This window comes from Montipora foliosa, chromosome 9 (assembly GCF_036669935.1).
Source record: "Montipora foliosa isolate CH-2021 chromosome 9, ASM3666993v2, whole genome shotgun sequence".
Lineage (NCBI taxonomy): Eukaryota > Metazoa > Cnidaria > Anthozoa > Scleractinia > Acroporidae > Montipora > Montipora foliosa.
The window spans coordinates 35,542,892-35,563,190 of NC_090877.1; the positions used below are offsets into that span (position 1 = coordinate 35,542,892).

Genomic DNA, 20,299 nt, shown 5'->3' on the forward strand with positions numbered 1-20,299 from the left:
TGACAGAAAGAATGAACCCAAAGGCAATGACCGACGAAGATATCATTTCACTCAGGATGTTTATTGAACTTTGTGAAAAGGAGCCCTTTGCTAAATGATAACCGGAAGACAGAAGAAACTGCTTCTCTCAGAAAACCACTTATTTTCCCCGAAAATTTGACAAAAAAATTTTCAAATTATTTTTGTCTTCTTTGAGAAATACGTACGAGCTTGCACGCAACAAAGTGTTCGCAAAGAATCTGACGAAATTTCTTTCTAAACAAGTGTAATCCTGGCAACAATCTACGTACTCTTTGACGTCATTGAAGCAAACTGCCTAGAACTAAAGGTGATTGGTCAATGGAATCTCTGCATTACGTCATAAGGGAAAACATGGCGCGCGGTTCAGTGCGCTTACTAATCAACATTTCTGCTTTGAATGCACTGAGTATGCTGTTTACTTCGCCGGAAATGTACGGATTCTTCTCCGATCGGAAAATCTAATGGTAGTCGATCTGTGGCTTAAAGCCTGAGGATGAGTCTGAGGGCTGTCTGGCAGAAGCGTTTTGGTGAATTTTAGTTTGCGTCCCTTCGCCTTCGTCGCGGGATCTTAATTCCTGGCCTACACGAAATCCTTGCTGTCAAGATCCTTTCTACTGGTTTACGTTTTCAAGACAGAGACGCTTTACAGTGTTCTTGGTATTCAGCGAAATATAGAAGAGTGTTGTCTTATTTGTCTTGCGAAGGTGTTTTTATTTATGGAAGCTTGAGAAGCATTAAAGATTTGTTTGCGTGGAAAAAGAGGTTCAAAGTTGGAAACTTGCTTCCTAAACTGTTCGATTCTTCAAGAATCGATAAAAGCTCTTTTCACAATATATTTTCATCTCAAGAAATAAACATTTGAAGGTTTAATGGACGGCATCGAAAGCGTTTGAATTTGTCGAAGGATCCAGCGGAAAAGGAACTGAAAACTATATGGAAGTATAAGCTATAAAGTATTTATGGAGATTTCTTAAATATTACATATGGTAAACTGGTAGACCATTTGTGACAGCTTAACGATTCAAGAAAAGTGAACACTGGTGCCAAAAGTTTATAAAAACAACAAAGTGAAAGCTTGAATAGCAGCCCATCGCCTTGTTGGGAAAAATATTTTTACGCACCATTCCATACTTGTTCAATTTATACGCTCAAGTCTAAATTGACCAAAAGAAATCCAATTCGCTTACTGCTTTCTTCATTCGATCACAGTAAGCCAGAGACTTCGTTCCAGGGGCAATTAGGGCAATATCGTGAAATTGTATTGGATTCACCTTGAGGCCTTTCAAATCCCTGGTTATTCTTTTCTATTTCCATTCAACTGAAGCAAAGATGGATTTGATAGTGAGAACCGTCGTCTGAGGAAGGTCTGGTTGGGTGAAACAAATCACTGACAAACTACGTTTTATCTGGAATCCACATTGAAAGCGACAGAAAAAATTCCCCACTTCATTGCCAGGTTGGTCTTTAAAGTTTTCGCTCGAAAGCAAGAAATCGATGAGCTATACTGCATATGGAAGGATAGAATCGCATAAGTTCGTTTCGGAGAAATCTTGACGAAAGTAACTTGGTTAATTTCGTTTATTGACATTGAACGAACGAGGCTCACTTTACATATCTTAATGGCTTCAAGGACAAATCCCGACCAAAAAATTGAGCTAAACATTTTCTTTTGAATATTAAGTACAGAATGGCTCAAGCAGAATTGATAACACATTCTTCGAGCGCATTCACTTCCTTTCACAGACCCAGTGGAACAATTTTCCCTTCTGGTCTTTGTGTGGGCAAAATCCACATTGATGCAAGCGCAAACGCGCTCCGAAATCTTACTCAGAATTTGGTAAGCACCTACAAAAGATGTGGCTTAAAGATTCCCGAGGCAAGTGTAAAAAAATCTCGACAGACCTCAGAAACTGCTGGGAATAGTAACAGCGAAGGAGATTACAAAGTTGTACTTCACGAAGAACTATGTTCAGCAACTTCAAGATACGAAGTACTCGAATTTCTCGGCCGTGGAACGTTTGGACAAGTGGTAAAATGCTGGAAGAAAGGAACTAACGAGTTATGCGCAATAAAAATATTGAAGGACCATCCTTCGTATGCCCGTCAGGGGCAAATTGAAATCGGTATCTTGGCGAAGTTGAGCGCTGAAAATTCCGAAGCTTTTAATTTCGTTCGCGCGATCGAATGCTTTCAGCACAAGAATCACACATGCCTGGTCTTCGAAATGTTGCAACAGAACTTGTATGACTATCTCAAACAATCGAAGTTCAATCCACTACCTCTACGGCACATTCGACCCATCGTTCAACAAGTTTTAGTTGCGCTATCGAAGCTGAAGTCGTTGGGATTAATCCACGCTGATTTAAAACCTGAAAATATTATGTTGGTTGATCCGGAAAAGCAGCCATTTCGTGTGAAGGTGATAGACTTTGGTTCAGCAACTCAAGTTTCCAAAGCTGTTTGCTCATCATACTTGCAAAGTCGTTATTATAGGTAAGTGCATTACATCGCAAAAATTCTAATTGAACTTGTGTTATATTTTTGGTCTCTTGGGCTCCTCGCGACATTCATTCGTTATTGTTTATTCATTTTGACTCACCACAAAGGAAGGCCTCCTAATTACTTCTTTTCATAATTTACTCAGAGTTCTCCCATTTCGTCTGCGGTTGTTTTTCATGCAAACAGTTTTGTACGTGATGTTGTTCATGTTACATATATTTTGTATTCGACCTTTCGTGAGTTTCTTTAAATTTATTACGCAAAGTAAATCGTTGAAAATAGCTTTGCTTTGTTTCTGATTTGAACCTTTTTTGTGATCTCAGTGTACATCATTTTGGATGGTTTATCTGAACATCGCATTTTCAGATTACAAACGAATGTTTTTTTTTTCGGTGAGATTATATTTTTATTTTTGTATTTGAAAATAATTCATCGTTTTAGCAACAGTTTCATTGTGGTTATTGAACAGATGAAAAACTGAATTTGCCACTCAAAAGATGTGCCTGGCATTTTATAGCTGATAATGTAGTTAAACTCATTTACATATCAAGATGCACTCATTCCAGAAATCGATTTAATCAGGAGGGATTCTTTCTTCTTGCTTTAAAAATTTTTCAGAACAATATTGACATTTTTGCGAACCAATTATGTATGGATTAATTTAAGACAAACATTTTCCAGGGGATTTGAAATCTTGAAGGGAATTTTAGGAATTTGGGATGGATAAGTACAGCCAGCAATATATGTATCATGACAAAAATCTATGATTGTTTGGAGGTTTTGTGGTTTTTTTTTTTGCCACTTTATGTCCAAAATTGAAACAATATGTTGCTCAAATTAAATAGAATTTTTCATGTTGAATGCCACGGCTATTACTTGTGAAACAGGTGAAATCAATGTTTTCTAATCTTTATCCCATTGCCATCACATCTTGACACAATCAAGTATGAATTCAGTTTTGGCTACTAGCATGGTGGTATTCTCTGGCTTTCAAAACAGTTTTGGTAAACATGACTGCCAGGGAATAACTACAAAGTCTAAGGGCTTTTCTGTAAATTGCAGCCAAATGGTGTGATGAAGCCTCACAAATTAAAATAGAAAAAGGCATTGTGGGATACATGAAAACTGATACAACTAACTGTGTGGGAGGGTGTCTGGACCAACGATTAGGGTCTAAAAAATAATTGAGGAGAAAGTGCCACATTTGTTATGATATCTAGAGAGTAAGACACCCAGCTATTTCCTTATCAAGTAACCTTATCTGTTGGACTCATCTCATTACAACTGCAATGTTCATCACCTTGTAGGAAGTTAAAGAACAAAACCCAAATTCGCGAAGGTAGGGTTTAGACTTGCTGGTATATATAGTGGTCTGCTATTTTTGGTTTTCAGTTGATGTCACAAAAAACTAAAATTCAAACTTTTGAGTTTTTTATTTCATCAGGTTAAAGGTATTGTGTGGTTCCACAAAATATCCATACCCCACCATGGAGGGAATTCAAAGTTCTAGAGGGTTTGGGAGTCAGAGGCCCAATAAATTCCAGAGGGGTAGGGGGCTTGGACCATAAAACCACTTTCCAAGGGGTTAATTTCAAACTCAGTACGAAAATTACTACTTGATCCTGGTAGATCATTTTTGAAGAAGTAAATAAGTTTAACTATATCATTTATGATTATTTTTGCATCTAAATCAGGTTTTCTTCCTTCCAAAAGCGTTATGTAGGCGAATCCAAAGGAATTAGGTTCCTGTTAGGCCAGCAAAAACTTGACTTGTCACGTATGTAATACTGACCGCCATTTCTGGTTACCAGTCTTCATAGAGACGCGACCGCGTAACAGGTGTGGTTACTAGCTACATTTCTTTGATCTCCATATTGCGTCAGTCGATCAAAAAACAGTACAACATTGAACGTTTCACTTCACGAAGGTATACGACATAACAATTTCAGAATCTAGAGTTTTTATAATTTCTCCTCGTTTCCCCTTAATTTTATGGTTGAAGGTTTGAGTGTTCGCGACCGTATTCACACTGAAATGGCGTTAATTCTATCAACATTATGGCTGTGGAGACGGCTACCTGCGGTTTGGGGAAAAAAATCGTAAGCTTGCACTTTAAGGTAAACTGACAGATACAAATTTATATCTTTCATTTTAAGGTATAAGCAATATTTTGTTGAGTTTAGATTGCTTTGTAGGTAGTTTACGGTGTTCTAATTCGAAACCACTCAATAGAATTACCTGTATATGAAAACCATTGCATAACTGCAATCGGCGTCGTTCATTGCTTTGATTATGGTTTTTTGTGAAAATAAACTTTTCCAGAGCGGTTGGGGGTCTTTGTCTTACTTTGTGGAAATTCCTGAGGGGTGTGAGGATCATCAGTTCCTAATAAAAATGTGGAAAATCCAGGGAGGTGGCAGGGTCCTGAGTGAAATTCCCTCCGTGGTGGGGTATGGATATTTTCTGGAACCACACATGTTAGAAATATATCTGCTTGCCCATTTCAGCTCAGCAGTATACTTTCCTCTTAAAATAAGCAGTTTGAGTCTCAGAGTTTGTCACAATACATGACATCTGAGAAACTTGTCATGTACCTGAAAATATTAATTAGCCTTGTGTTTTTGAGTTTTAAATAACCAATATGTTATGAGAAGGTTCTATGCAAATGTTCTCAAGTTTAGCAAAGAGAATTGTTTTGAGAGAGCCAAAGTAAATTCCAGATGCTCCCATTTGTTTCTGGCGGTGGGGACACAAACATGGCATCTCCATACTAAACACTATAATTTTTAGAAGAAACCTTTGTCGATTAAGTTAAGAATATCTGACATCTCTGAAACACTGAGAATTTAGTTCGGTAAATTCAAAATCCATTATCTAGTTTGTGCTTGACTGCTTTACAGCTGTATTGGTTAATTTTTTTTTCAGACTTGAATTGCTTTTGCTTAACAAACTGTCATTTTCATTTGTTTCACAAAAGAATGTTTAATTATATTAAGAGCTATTGTAAACACGGTTTACATTCTCCAGTTACTGTACTCCAAAATGCAAATACAACTTGTGTCAAGACATCTTTGGAATTTTACAAAATTAGTTTTTTCTTGACTTTTGAATTCCTGTGGAGTTGTATGCTTAGCTCCCTCTCATGAGTTGAAATATGCAAGTATAAGTGCCTATCTGGATAACTTTCTAGACCACCCACAACATCAAACCTTTCACAAAAATGTATTGAACAACCGCATGTTGCGACTCGGCACAAAAAGTATCTGACAACACAGATTTGAAGAGATTATTGGCCACCTTTACTGGCAATTAACTTCAATTATTGTAGTTCTCTTCCATTGGCTCTTTTTGTTGTAACAGTTATTATTATTGACACCCTACATGTACATGGCAGTTTTGATGGAAATGTTAGGAAAAAATACTTGAGATAGGAGTCACTCAAGCGCTTATATTTCAAAGTGCAAGTTTGTGGAAAATTATCCATCACTATAAGAACATAGGGTCACATTATTAATGTGCCAGCAAGTGCTTTCATGTTAGAATAAAATTTGCCGGCCATGTTGTTGCTGTAACATTTTTCTTTCTACTGAACTTATCTCTTAGTAGTTTGAACATGCATTTATTATTTGACATACAGCCTTCACCCAAACACAATATGCCCCATTTTATTTCTCATTTGGTTGAGAAAGGTGTGAAAGCATTTTGTGATTTATATCTTGCAATGTGAACAGAAATTGTTTCCTTTACAGTGCCTATGAAGTGAAGATAATTACCGGTAATGCGTGTTTGAAAGAGTTTTCAAAATAATGAAGAATGGCCTTTGCTGTTTCAAGTATCTTTTTTCATTTCAGAGATATTTAAGTTTTTGTGTTATGCAAAGTAGCAATTTGATGACATCATTAGTGGTTCTGCTGGAAGATGGATCACAAAATCAAGAATATCTCTGAAAGTGTTAACAGCGATATTATTCAAACTTGGCATGAGTAATAACCCTTAAGAAGGGTGCAAGACGGTGCAGAGTATGACATAATCATGGCAACACTTTTGACAGCTGTCTCTTGCTTATAATTGAAATATCTCAATTTCCTCTCAAATCACCTGGAAGCAAAACGGTTGCCATGGTAACTGTACAATGGGTGTCATTTTATGCATTGACTGATGGACATCATTGGTGCCAAGTTTCAAGAGAACCGCTTCAGTATTTCTGAGAATATTCTAGATTTTGTGATTTGTTTTCCCCTTGGAACCTCTGAAGACCTCATCAGAAAACTTTAATATCTCCAGAACTATAGGAGATATTTAAAAAAGTGAGAACACCATGTTTCTTTTTTTCGAGAGATCTTTCAAATAAGACTTAGTTCCTTGATTGTTCAAAAAGTGGAAAATGGCAAGGTACACAGGTGAATGGTTTCCCTATCAACACTTCCATGAGTTTAGACTTTTCAAGGAAATTCCCATTCCTTCTTATATAAATTACAACTGCCAAAATTGTCTATTTTGGGAGTCAGAGAGAATTTTTCAGTCCAAATTATTGTTTTCAAATGATTGGAGAAGTGTGGAGTCCTGTTGCTATTTAATTTCAAAGCTGCCTCTTAATCCAAACCTCAGTGAAGTCTGCTGTTATGAAAACAATCATCACAGTGACTTTTCACTGCCATAAAAGTAACTCATGCTGATTGCCAGTACTCATCTACACTTGGTTCCTTTAGATATGATTGGCTACAAGAAAGCTTCCGGATTACTTGAAATGGGACTCCAAGAATTGGAGAAAACTTGGACATCTGCTGGCAATGTTGTATTTGGATCTAAATATTGCATCTGCATAATTAAAGTTGGAAGTAGCATTGAACACACAGTTTCAGATTTGCAGCACACAAACTGTTGGCTACTGAATGTGGTGTCTCTAATAAGGCATTTTTAGCCATTTGTTTTTTTAAGCCTTTTAGCTCTTCAAGTTAATTTGTAATCCCTCTATGATGATGAATCAATAGGCATGTACGTCCACTTTTGACATAATAATTATGTATTATGTGTTTTTGTATTGAACAGAGCCCCTGAAGTGATTCTTGGTCTTCCATTTAATGAAGCAATTGACACATGGTCCCTTGGATGTGTAATTGCTGAGTTATTCTTAGGGTGGCCTCTTTATCCAGGCTCTTCAGAATATGACCAGGTACTGTTTGAATGGGCCAGGTCTAAAACATGTGTCACGTTTCACAGGTCACTCATTGCTGGCTATTATTTTACGTTTTGAAAAGTAACTTAAAACCCTAATTTTGGCTAGCTCTAGGCCTAAAGATGGTTTTTAGGCCTAGAGTTAGCCAAATTGACCTGGTTTTGGGTTACTTTCAAAAAGGTAAAACAATGACCTGCAATGAGTGACCCATGAAACGTGACTGTGTTTTAGACCTGCTGGTTTGAATGTTCGTTATTATCTTCTGTAGTGGCTTTCTTTTCTTTTTGCTCAGAAAGAGATTTCACACCACAAAGTTGGCAAAACCGTAGGTGTTAAGACAATTTCCCAAGTTTCAAGTTTGTTACTTGAAACTCTGGTGACAGTCTCAAAAACCAGACATTTATGTCCACTAAAAGACAACATACCCTTTCACCCATTGACTCTTCTGAGAGTGAGAATTACTGATTTTACTCTGTCTAAATGACTAGGTCAGTGGGGAATGGTTTTATAATATTTAGGTCCTCTTTCACCCATTTTCTCCTGAGAGTGATACGTACTCTCTCTTACTTTATTACTACATGTATATCTAACACCAGACAATTTTACTCATCAGTGGGGCTGCTCTAGGGGTGAATAGGTCAAAGTTAAATTCAGGGGTGCTTGTCAAAAACAATGTTCATTTCATATTTGCCGTGGTGCCAACCAGTTGACCAGCCAGTCTGCCTCCAGGTTTAACAGTTGCTATGTTTGTTTCTTTTCAGATCCGGTACATTTCACAGACACAGGGGTTGCCAAGTGATCATTTGCTAACAAATGGGTCCAAAAGTTTAAAATTTTTCAAAAAGGCTTTAAGCTCAACTACTGGATTATTAGAATGGAAGATGAAGGTTTGCATTTCCAATGTTTTACAGTTGTTACCAAATCACATTATCATTAACATCATCATAACCATCTTCTTTATCAGGCTAGTCGAAAAGTGCTAAACCTCTCAGAGCAGAGTATAGTAAAAATCCTAGAAGGTCAACCCACAAAATAATGATGTTCAGTCTAAGAATCAAGTTTAAAGGGGCATGGTCTCACTACTCTGCCAACCTGTTGACACCCTAAGTGAAATTCTCTTTGGTGTTGGTTACCTTTTGAAAGTTTGGCAAGGGTAGCTACTTCTAATAATTGTTTTCTCTGATTGTTATAGACGGGTAGTGAACATGAACGTGAAACCAAAATCAAGTCACAGGAAGCAAGGAAGTACATCTTCAACTGTTTGGATGAGATGTCACAGGTCAACATGCCTAGCAACCTTGTTGGAAACGAACGGGTGGCAGAAAAAATTGACAGGTTTGTTAATGAACTGTGGGGCTTTGATATTACAAAAATCCTAGGGAGCTAGATTTTTTTAAGTGTTGTGTCCAACATTGTTTTGGCCAAAGGTGCAAAGTATAGGATTAAGCTCTGACATTATCATTTTTGTTGTTGTTGTTGTTGTTGTTGTTAGTATTGTTATTAATGACTAAAGATGATAAGAAAATCACCAACTGCTCTCCTCTGGCAAAGGAAATCAGGAAGATGCACCAGGTGTTGACGAAGATTGTGCTGTTGGTGTTTAGGTGTGGCGTCTAGTCGGTTGGATGTTTTTTTTTTTAAGATCTTGGATTCCGGATGTGTTGGAACCACCCTAATCTTCCATGCAAAAGTAGGCTAAAGCAGTGTAGGCACCTTTAGAGTGAATACTGTCTCATCTCAGGTTGTTCTGTCCACATGTTAATGATTCAACCATGGGATTTTCTTGCCTGGAATATCCCAGTTGTATTTTATGATTCAGAAACGCTGTCATGGTAGCTTGATACTTTCACATAATTCTCCTTTTATTTCTATGGAAAGGATATTTCTTTATACCATCAAAGAAACTTGTAAAGCATCTGCTTACTTTTTTTGATTTGCATCAATGCAGAATGAAAAAATCGTAGATGTGTACATTGATTCTGTGATCACACTACGCCTTGTTTTTGGCTCACTGCATGCGCAACTTCAGATTTGAACTGGACTTGAAACATTATATAAAATAAGTGTGGCAGACTGAGCATAAATCATAGAACAAAACAAGTTTAGCAGTGACCAAAATTTATTAAAACAGATAATCCACTGACCAATTGGCTCAGTTGGTTGAGCATTGGACTGTGGGAGGTGGGTTCAATTTCTGCTGGGCCAACACTCAGTCTCTTTAAGGTTCTGAGGGGAAAGTGATATTTAACAATTATACCGTGAGCGCATTGGATATGAGATGGTACATGCTGTAAAGGCACGTACCCCCAAGTTGGCTATAACCAGTCTCATACAGGGCGGTCATTAAATTTGAAAGTAGAAGGCTTATAATAATTAAAAGAGGACAACCCTGAAAGTGAGTTTGCTCACTTGATTGAGCTGGAAGGAAAAATGCTCTTTCTTCAACGTGGATTCCATGTTGTTTCATCAGATTAAGCGCAGGACTGGGAACTATTCAGTTCCAGGCGTTCCACGAGTTCCACACCATTCGCACGAACGATTTTGTGTTAATTTCTCATGTTCAATTTTTGTAAAACATGGCGTCAGTTCCACTCAAAACAGGGAAAAGAGTGCTTTAAAGGTTTCTTCGATGATAATTTAAGAAGTGTAAGATTTTTCATCTTGACTGGTAGTAAAATGAGACAAAAGTAGCCAGCTGAAGGTGGCTTATTGTTAGCCGGCTGTTTTGGCCGGCTACTTGCTCTTATTTACAGACCTGCTCATATCCTACAAGCGTGAATGTATTATTGTTTTATTAAGTTCCTTAAACTCCAAAAAGTTTGGAAGTACGAAATACGAGCGAAAAAGGCGAGAAAATCATTCTGACCAAAATCGAAAAAAACTTGATGAGGATGCGATGTTGTGTAATACCTGGTGGTCAGACAGACAAAGGCCAATCACAAAAACATTTCTTACCTTTTCACACACTTCTTTATTCAGAGAGACATTTCGCTTTCCGGCGAAAATAATTTTAGCTTAGCAAAGCCTAGTGCAATTATTTGCCTTATGAGGTCAAACTAAGGGAAATGAGTTGATAACTGAGATTGAGTAAACCAATCAGAGCACGAGAAATGTATTAATTCAGAATTTAATAAATGAAAATAGTTAGACTCTGCTAGTCTTCTTGGAGGAGGATTAATTATAATCCATCAGCCCTGTCTCACAGCCTTTCAATGTTCATGGGACATCAAAGAGTATTTCACAGTGTTTTCCATTGTAATGGTCTGGAGGTTGTAAACTGCAGGTTGCAGGGTTGCAGGTCGTTGTTTCAACATAAACAACCCTAACCTTTGCTAATGCTATAATTAACATTAGGCCTAAAAAATGATGTTTATGACTAAGGTTAGCAATGATTTTTGTAAAGGTTTGGGTTGTTTCAGTTATTGTAAAACATAATGACCTGCACTTTACACCCTGCGGTGATGGTCTGTCGTTTGTGTTACTGACTTCATTCATGGGCTGGGTGAGATTGCTACCTTCCAGAGCTGCATTTACATCATTTTGCTGATGTACGTCTGATCAAACCCATAATAAGAGAGAAAGATTATATATGTAAAGTACATTTTAATATGCACATAGAAAATATGGTATGTAAATATCATAATATGTAACCATTTTCATAAACAACAGCCAGAAGCTCTCTGATCGGGCTCTTTAGTTGCAGAGGATTGTTGTCATGTCATAATGTTAATGTTTTGTTTGCTTTGTTCTCTAAAGGTATGAGTTTACAGATTTGTTGAAGCGAACTCTTGTCATTGACCCAGGCAAGAGAATCACACCAGATGAAGCCCTCAGACACCCATTCATAACACTTGCACATTTGGTGGATTTTGCCCATTGCAACACGTTAGTATACTGTTGGTAATAATAATTTGGTGTCTTCAGAACAGTTTAATGATTTGTGGGGACTTGATACTAGTACAGTTGTAACATTCACCCACTCTCCGATGGAAGTGAAGTTTATTTCTGCAGAGTAAAAGAAGAAAAGAAGCCAGGAAGTCCACCCAATCAAGTCGTTATAAATATTAGTGTGGGTTGTGATGCATTTATGTCTTGATATCTGCAAGCTTTTTACCATGGTGTATTGTAACACCTTATGAAAAACTCTCAAGGCATTCAAATTCTCCAAGACTAGTATAAATTAAACAGGATGTGCCAAAAACACCCTTTTGTGTACCAAATTTTCAGTCGCACATTTGGACATCTGTCTGTTTTCTTGGAACATGGAATGGCTTTGTATAATATTAAAGAATGTTGAACAATGTGACTGAATGTCTCTAACCTTTTTGCATCATTCCAGGTTTAATTTAGCGGTGAAAAGCATGCAAGTCTGCAGATATAACAGAGGAATCACTGAACAGACATCCCCACATCCTGCTGGATCACTGTTTGGCCTTCCGCGAGCTTCCTCTAGCTCTTATGTTCATCTACCTTTGGTGCGAAGTGAAACCTTGTCAACTCAAGATCTCACTGGTGGCATGTCACAGGCCCAATCAGAACAGTTTGCGACACATACTAGGCTGCCTGTGGCACCTCTTCAGGCTGTGGTGAGTTTATTCTTTGAAGAGGCTATACCAGTTCATTAACAACCTGTCAATTGTCGTTGTTGTTGCTTACATCACGAGGTCAGTTTCCTGTGGTGTGTGTCCCTCATTGGACTTGTGGCTTGCTACTAGATTTTCATGTTTAAAACACACATCTCTTTGGGTAGAGTGATGTATAGATTTTTGCCTTAGAACAATTTTTCAAAATTGACAGAACCCTATAAAGACTTTTTTTAAACACAGCTGTAACAGCAGAAGACCAAAATACGATGAACTTGGGTGTTAAAAATGTGCAGTAATGCGAAAGCATTCTTTGTGACATTACAGGAGAGAAAGAGGTTCTCTATATACAGTATTGCAACATGATATTTTGTTGCAGTGAACTTTTAGATAGCATTCATTTTTAAGCCAACTGGGATATTCATTTTTAGAAGTATTATAATTATGTTTGTCTATTCAATCTGTAACAGCCTAGTATGCAAGCTGGGTCATCTTCAGAATTCCTGGGAGCGCACTATATTCCGCAGCATGCTGTCTTGTGTCAGACGGAAAACTCTTCACCTCAGAAGCATTTGTTTGCCCCTCAAGCCACATCCCAAAAGGTATCACAGGTCTAGTGTTATAAGGCAATCCTATTTTCCAGAGACTTTGGTACCACAGAATGAAGTCATTATTATTTACAAGAGGCTGCGGGTGGCCTGTTCAGTTTAACTGATGTCCATTGACTGTTGGGGTCTCCATTTACAAATATATTCGAGATTTTCCGGTACAGTATGTACTCAAGAAGGTGGGGATGATATCATGAATTTTTCCTACTCTTGTAGTCTTCATGATTCCCGGATTAGAATTCCATTGATGTTCATTGACTGTTGGGATCTCCATTTCCAAATATATTCGAGATTTTCCTGTATGTACTCAAGAAGGTGGGGATGATATCATGAATTTTTCCTACTCTTGTAGTCTTCATGATTCCAGGATTAGAATTCCACTGATGTCCATTGACTATTGGGGTCTCCATTTACAAATATATTCGAGATTTTCCTGTATGTACTCAAGAAGGTGGGGATGATATCACAAATGTTTCCTACTCTTGTAGTCTTTATGATTGCAGGATTAGAATTCCACAATTCCTCTTGACAGTTTGCTTTAGTAAAAGTGATTACATGTAATTCCCATAATACAACTCAAATATTGACATAAATGCAAAAGCACCTTCACGTACCAAGACAACTTACACTGTAGGTGTTTGCTCCAAAAATTTTGCTATGCTGGATGTACTGGTAACCTCATGAAAAAGAAGCCCTTCATATTCTAATGTTGTTTTTTGCGGATTTATTGATTGTTTTATGTATTTTTGTTTTAGCCTGGCAGACCTGTGGTGGTGTCAATGGCTATTCCTCAGGCCACTCTTTCTCTTCCAGCCTCATCTGGTCTTTATGCCAAAGTGAGTTCTCTTTGTCTTACCCTACTGCCTATAAAAGTTTACTGTCCTTAATTTTGGTCAACACTGTTGGTCTGGATCCTTTTCCTCGAGCATCGACAGAAATTTTTCCTTATGTAAAGGGAAACCAGCAGAATGAAAATGTTTGATTTAGCATTCCAAGGTACCGGTATATGCGTATTATTCCCTATCATCAGTCACCTCCTCTTTGTTGTTGCTAGAATTTCACCATCTTGCATTTCATTGTGAGCCACGTAAAGTACCCTCTTTAATACATAAATCGACTTATATGTAAACAAGGAGGTAGTGTGGTCCAGTGGTTGCCTGCCTTGAGATCTGGAGATCGTGGGTTTAAGATGTGCTGTGATCATTAATTGAATTTGGTCGTGGTAATCCCTGGTTCAACTTCTTGTCTGCACTTGTAGATAGCCAACTGGTTTGCCTCCGGCCAGTTGGGTTTCTTTAAAGTTGTTGTTGTTGTTGTTCTGTTATGTTGTGTATCATTGGCCTTGAAAAGCTTCTATATATGGGGAGTGGTCAGTTAACTATGTAAGTAAATAGTTGAAATTATCAAATGGCCCGAACGGCCATATTCATTGTAAAATGTTTAGAAAAATCCCCATATGGGGGCCGTATGCATAAGTGCAAGCAGGGCCGAAAAAAGCTGTATGGCCCTGTCAGGAACACACACTGCTCGGTATGATGCAATTTTTGAGGATTTTGTCACTTTTAAACATCTAAGACTTTTACAGCCAGAAAAGCTAATGCAAACAACGTATTACCAGTAGGTAAATTTTCTATGAAATGTTTGTTACATATTTTGTCTAAACTTCATATCTTCTGAGTGCTCATGAATAGTGTTTAAGAGCCCATACGATAAAATGCTTATTGACTGAGTTTAGGTTGGGCTGGAAGGGGAAAATATTTGGCCCTCATGCACTCGGCCCGTACATCATGACCTTGGGGGCCAAATATTGCATGAATGGGTAAATGTAATGAAAATCACAAAGAATGAGTCCAGTGGGACTCTGCTTTTTATTCTGACTCCCATTTGGTCGATATAAATGAGCATTGAATTAATTTGATTTGGCTGAAATTATTAATTAAATCATAAATTAATTTATTGTTATTTAACATTTGATAGTTTTAGAACAAATCAGTTTTGTTATTTAATCTAATGAAAGTGACACAATGTTGTTTAAAAAACCAACCTTTACTAAATTAAGTGGCATAGTTGCCACAAGTTCCTGCATCTCACTTCGCACTGCATACAGCATTTGAAGCACTGTTGTGATCTAAAGTTCGTAGCGTAATCATAGCTGCACCCAATATTTTCTCTAGTATCCCAGTGTTTCTAAGTACGCGTACATGTTGTTTTCAGAGCGTGCCACTTCAAGCCTGGACTCCCAAGCAACTTGGATCTGATCCTGCATTGCAGGTACATTTACGAAATGAATAGTGTTGTGAAGTTTTGTTGTGGGAAGTGATTTTTGTTTGTTGGTGGAATCTGGGGCTACTGTAGCCGTAAACACTGATTGCAAAAAGGATTTTGTACTTTTTGTTTAAGTGGAGAATATTCACAATTTAAGTCACCTATTGATCGTCACAATTATTTGGAGCTGAAATTTATCGATTTTTAGCCCAATTTGTAGTCTCAAGGAGATTTGGGCGTGGTTTCAACCCAGGATGGAATACATTTCTTTTATTTTTGCGGGATTTTGTGGGATTGTTTTTGTAAGGGAAGCCTGTCGTAAACAACAGAGTCGGCCCTTAGTGTTTCTCTCTGCGGTATGACGGTGTTAGTCATCTCACATGTAGGAAATTTCTCTACCAACCAATTCACGACCAAGTTTTCAGTGTTTTGAAAGTATAATATTTTCTGGAGCTTGATTGTGGTGGTGAATGGCTGTAGGTGAATCTTCCTTGTTGCTGGATGACTGTAAGACGGTTTGAAAGCAGAAATGTTTAGGCTATTGCAAATTCCTTTTCTTAATCTTCTTCACTTCCTTCAATATTGTTTGGCATAAAATGCTTTGATCGTTACAGAGTGTGGTGTTTTCGTTCTGATTTTTGAACGATTTTTTCAGCTTTTGCCTCACTGGACCAATGCTGTTGGCTTACAGACTGTTCAGCCTATAATTCCAGAAAACCTACAAGGGATGGAAAATCCCAGGTGATAATAACAAATTTTTAAAATAGTTCGCAGCTGATGCTTACGGTTTAACCCTCTAAAACTCTATTACGATAATTATTCATTCCGCTGCCAACGTGAGGTTGGAAATATTTTTGCTCATTTTTTCTTATGGAGATCATTGCGGGTGAACAATACTGGATACATGGTTGAAGCACTCGCTATCGAAACTATGTTTTATGCTCCACTGGAGGTTGTTCTCAATGAAAGCAAATAGCCCATTTCCGAGTTGAATTTTCCCTTAGATTGCGAGCGATTTTTATGTTTTGGGTGGTATTAGTTAATAATAATAATATTTAATATTTCATAGGCGCAAATTAACATGTGAATATGATCAAATGCGCCAAGTACAAAGGGAAAAAAAAAAGTAAAAACTAAGATTAAAAAACAAGTTAAAAAAGTTTAAAAAAATAAAAGAATAGTTATTTACAATTCTGGATATAATAAAAAGACTAATACATACATACATACATACAATACATACATACATATATATATTTCACGAGCTTTTCATAGTGTAAGCTGCTCTAAATAAAAATGTCTTTAGACTTTAAACGTTCAAAATTTTCATTTCCATTTCTCTTATGAATAAAAACTGGTTTTCACAAGAAAGGCCGAACCTAGATTGATTTTGCAAAAAAAAACGGCAGACCTTGGTGTAGTTGGAATTGAATTTTCTGTTGATAAATCATTTTAAATTTGAAAGCCAATGAAAGCAGAATTTAAATTTTATCAAACTTTCATCAAGTTACTGCATTTTTATTGGAAAGAGCCAAATACCTGCAGGATACTGATAGAGGGGTTTTCAATTGAGTGTCGAAATTAATTAGCGAATTGCATTGGTTTTGCATTACTTTAATCAGCGATTGGTTCAAAGTTCTCGCGCCATTTTTACAACCAATCAGAAGTGAAACCAAAACCAATTTTTTCTTGCGCTTACACAATTTCCCGCACTTTGTGTCGGCTACGTGTAATTACTTCGAGTTTTGATTGGTTTACTGGATTGTCTTCGTCGTTTTTGATTGGCCAAAGTAATTACTTTGGTTTTTGCTTTACGATACTCGATTGAAACTCGCATTTTGTTGTTTTTAGTCGCCCAATGAATCCACCCCCAGTTGGAGCATGGAGAGGTTCTGACGATAATGGGTATATTTCTGCAGAACCCAGTCCTGGCGCTTATCACATGGTAAGGCAGGCCAATAAACAATAGGCCATTTCCGAGGTCATCTCTGCTTCCTCTTCAAAGCGAGTCCAAGTGCGATATTTTTGTGATGGTAATTAGTTTTACTTTACATATGAAAGAAAACTAATTATCATAAGAAAAACTTCGCACTTAGACTCGCTTTAAAGGAACTGTGGGATCTTAATAACGGTTGTCAGACCTTAATAAAGGGAAGCATGTGTAATAGTTTCTAACATTCATGTTTGTTTGTTTACATCAGGAAAGTGATGGATATGAAAGAACGCGTGAGGTAAGAGCTTTCAACTGTTTGATAACACGTTTAGTTGACCCTGCAGCCCAGAGCTATCGCAATTGTTGCGTTCGCTTGAACTCCTCAAATCCCCCCCCCCTCCCCCCTCTCCTCTCGCCTTCCCCTGCACAGGAAGAAATGGAAAATATGCATGAAGGAATGCAATAGCTAGCTGGTATTTGACTAAAAAGCAGGCAAAATAAAAAGCTTAGAAATGGCAAACCGCACAGAACTCGGTATCCCGCGTAGCTGGCGGTATTAGGGAGCTTCAGATTTTACGACGGCGGCGGCAACAACAACGGCGCAAAACAATGATGTCATTGGTTAAAATAGCATAAATAATCGTACTGCACGTGCAGCACGGATTCTTGCGGTACTCTGCATGGGGACGACGTGAAATTACCAAATTTGAGGTTTTGACGACAACGTGAGCATGCAACAGAGAATCTTTCATTCTCTATTTTGACTTTGTAACTGCTCGTATCAATTTATTTTTACGATACTTCGCACAAACTGTAAGAAGTGAACGAGATAGAAAACCCGCTAAAGACTTATGATAAGGCAAAGGTGATATTTTGCGGTGACGTTTTCGTCGATGTCGCCGTCTTAGATCTTAAGGTCCCTATTGTTTGCGCGAGAGGCAAATGAACGAGCGGTAAAAAGCTCGGAGATGTGGAGGGGCGCGCGTTAATTTGCCTCTCGCCCCAACAATACCGCCAGCAACGATGGCTAAGAGCTCGTCAGTGTGTGCAATGCGCTTGAGCCGAGGAATCGAAATACGTGTACTTTGTTAGAATTGAGCGAAAGCGTTGTATTTCTCGGAAATTAATCCATTGTTTTGGCTTGGACCAGCTGGCCCTCTGTCAGCAGTCTCATTTTGTTTTAAAATAAGCAGATTCAATTATCAATCTTGGATTTAACTGCCAATCGATTTAAAAGGGATTGAAGTGGCTTTTCTTTCAACGCAGGGTGAAAATATCATAACTGGAAAATCCCATCGCCATCCAATTTTCACCTTCATTCTGTTTTTCAACAGACGCGTCATTTAATCAGCCACGAGTGGTCCCGTCCCGCGGGTTCGGTGTTGTTTTCAGTCATGCCCGTCATGCAACAGCCCGTGGCACCTCCACCAGTTTGGAGCGGACCCCACATTCCTGCTGGTTTATTACCGTGGCAACTGTCAGGCAGCGCTTTTCAGAACGCGCCAAGCGCACATATGTCAATGGGTCTGCCGGGTGGCCACCGTCCTCTGCGACGAACAGTGTCCTCTCCGGGGAGAAGGAGGTACGGGGACAGGACATTTTTATTTGGAGAAGTAAACCAACCAGGGAGCCCCTTGGGATTCTTTCGCTCAGAGGGGGAACCCTCAAACGCCATGGCGAAGCAGACATCGTCTCCGATTGAAATTTCTGATTCGCAATCCTCTCCCAGCGTCATAACAGTGTCCAGCTCTAGTGATGAAATGGAACCGAATTCACTAGAAACGAGCAAAGCGGGTCGCAACTCGCACGGGTTAGACGACGAAGTCGAAGAGGATGAAGTGGGAGACGATGAACCCGAACCTTGTCACGTCCATGAGCACGATGAAAACGTTGATGGATTCGGTGATGACGAAGACGAGGGCGACGAAGATGATTGCATTGTTACTTCGTCGTTTTCAATCGGAAGCGTGAGTCCCGGATTGAACGAATCCATGGAACACGGTAACTGTCATGCTGCCTTGGCCCGCAGGATTTCCACCGACGAAATGGTTTCATCAACCACATACGGGAATCCAGGAGAAGTCTTAAATCCAAGTGAGCATGATGGGAATTTTAATGCAGGCGGCAAAGAGAGTGCAATGATTTTTTGCTCGGACACTGAGAGTGCTGATGAGAAGGGAGAAAATACGGATAATACAGTGGGCATGTATGGTCAGAATACAACTCAGCCAAACTCAAGCGCCTTTGGTGCAAGCCTCCCTCGAAGCCGTTATAATCTTGAACAGCTGCAAAACAATCGCTTTGGCCCGCATCACTTTGAACCAGCACTATCTCACCACAGCCCTACCAAGGTGTCTCGACCCAGTTCCTTAGGTGTTATACCTCAGTATGGTCAACCTGTGGGTCCAACATACCTTTCACCTACTCTTGCGTATCCCCCGTCACAAACGCTTCTCCTGTCGGGAAACGAGCCCTACTGCTGCACCGGAAACGAGTCTTTCCCTGATGCAAACCCTTTGGTCATCCTCCCACCAACACATACGCAGTTTGTACCCCAACCGCTGTACACTGGCGTGGCCAGAATCTCTACTTCGGCTCCCGTGGCAGGTCACATGCCTTACTCTTATGTGCCGTCAGGAGCAGGCGCAGGTTCGTCGTATGTTAACCAGCTCCTTCCTCAAAGGCAGGTTCTTTCTCGTGGAAGTTGCCCGGCGCCCGTGCAACCTGGCCTCGCCATTGCAAGTGTTGGCTACCAAGCTCCTTCATTTGTTAACCAGCGTTACCAAGGTGTGAAGGCTTTTAATGTTGTTCCCGGTAGTGCGTATAATGGTTATGGAAGGTTTATCTTAAACTCGAGCCCGACAAAACAACGGTTATTTTATCCTTAGCCCATCATTTATGCTGGTGCGTCTTGTCTCTTGCATAAAACATTTTAGACTCAAGTGGAAAGTAGTTTTAAAGAGCCAAGAGTGACGATTGTCTTTTGAGTGAATTGTTTGACAGATTAAAAAAAAAAAAAAAAGAAAGTAGTTATATGTCAAGGGAAGATACTGTTTTATTGTTTCAGCAGTTTACTCAGAATTGCGAGTCAGAGTTTTAAAATTTAATCATAAGGTGTGTGCAATTGAATTTAACTTATAGATGAAGACTTTTGAAGCCGGGTGATGTCATTAATTTATAATATATAAGTAAAATTGTAAGATGGTTCCAAAAA

General features: G+C 38.7%; 1 protein-coding gene across 1 annotated transcript; it reads left to right on the forward strand.

Annotated features, from left to right (window-relative positions):
* Positions 1-65: 65 nt before the first annotated feature.
* On the forward strand, positions 66-20,111 carry LOC137970823 (uncharacterized). Its single transcript, XM_068817405.1, has 13 exons — positions 66-2,514; positions 7,570-7,693; positions 8,458-8,583; positions 8,889-9,031; positions 11,453-11,581; positions 12,036-12,282; positions 12,750-12,881; positions 13,643-13,723; positions 15,102-15,158; positions 15,808-15,893; positions 17,004-17,097; positions 17,354-17,383; positions 18,420-20,111. The coding sequence occupies exons 1-13, from the start codon at positions 1,709-1,711 to the stop codon at positions 19,971-19,973; spliced, it is 3,609 nt and encodes a 1,202-aa protein (XP_068673506.1). The 5' UTR covers positions 66-1,708; the 3' UTR covers positions 19,974-20,111.
* Positions 20,112-20,299: the final 188 nt, after the last annotated feature.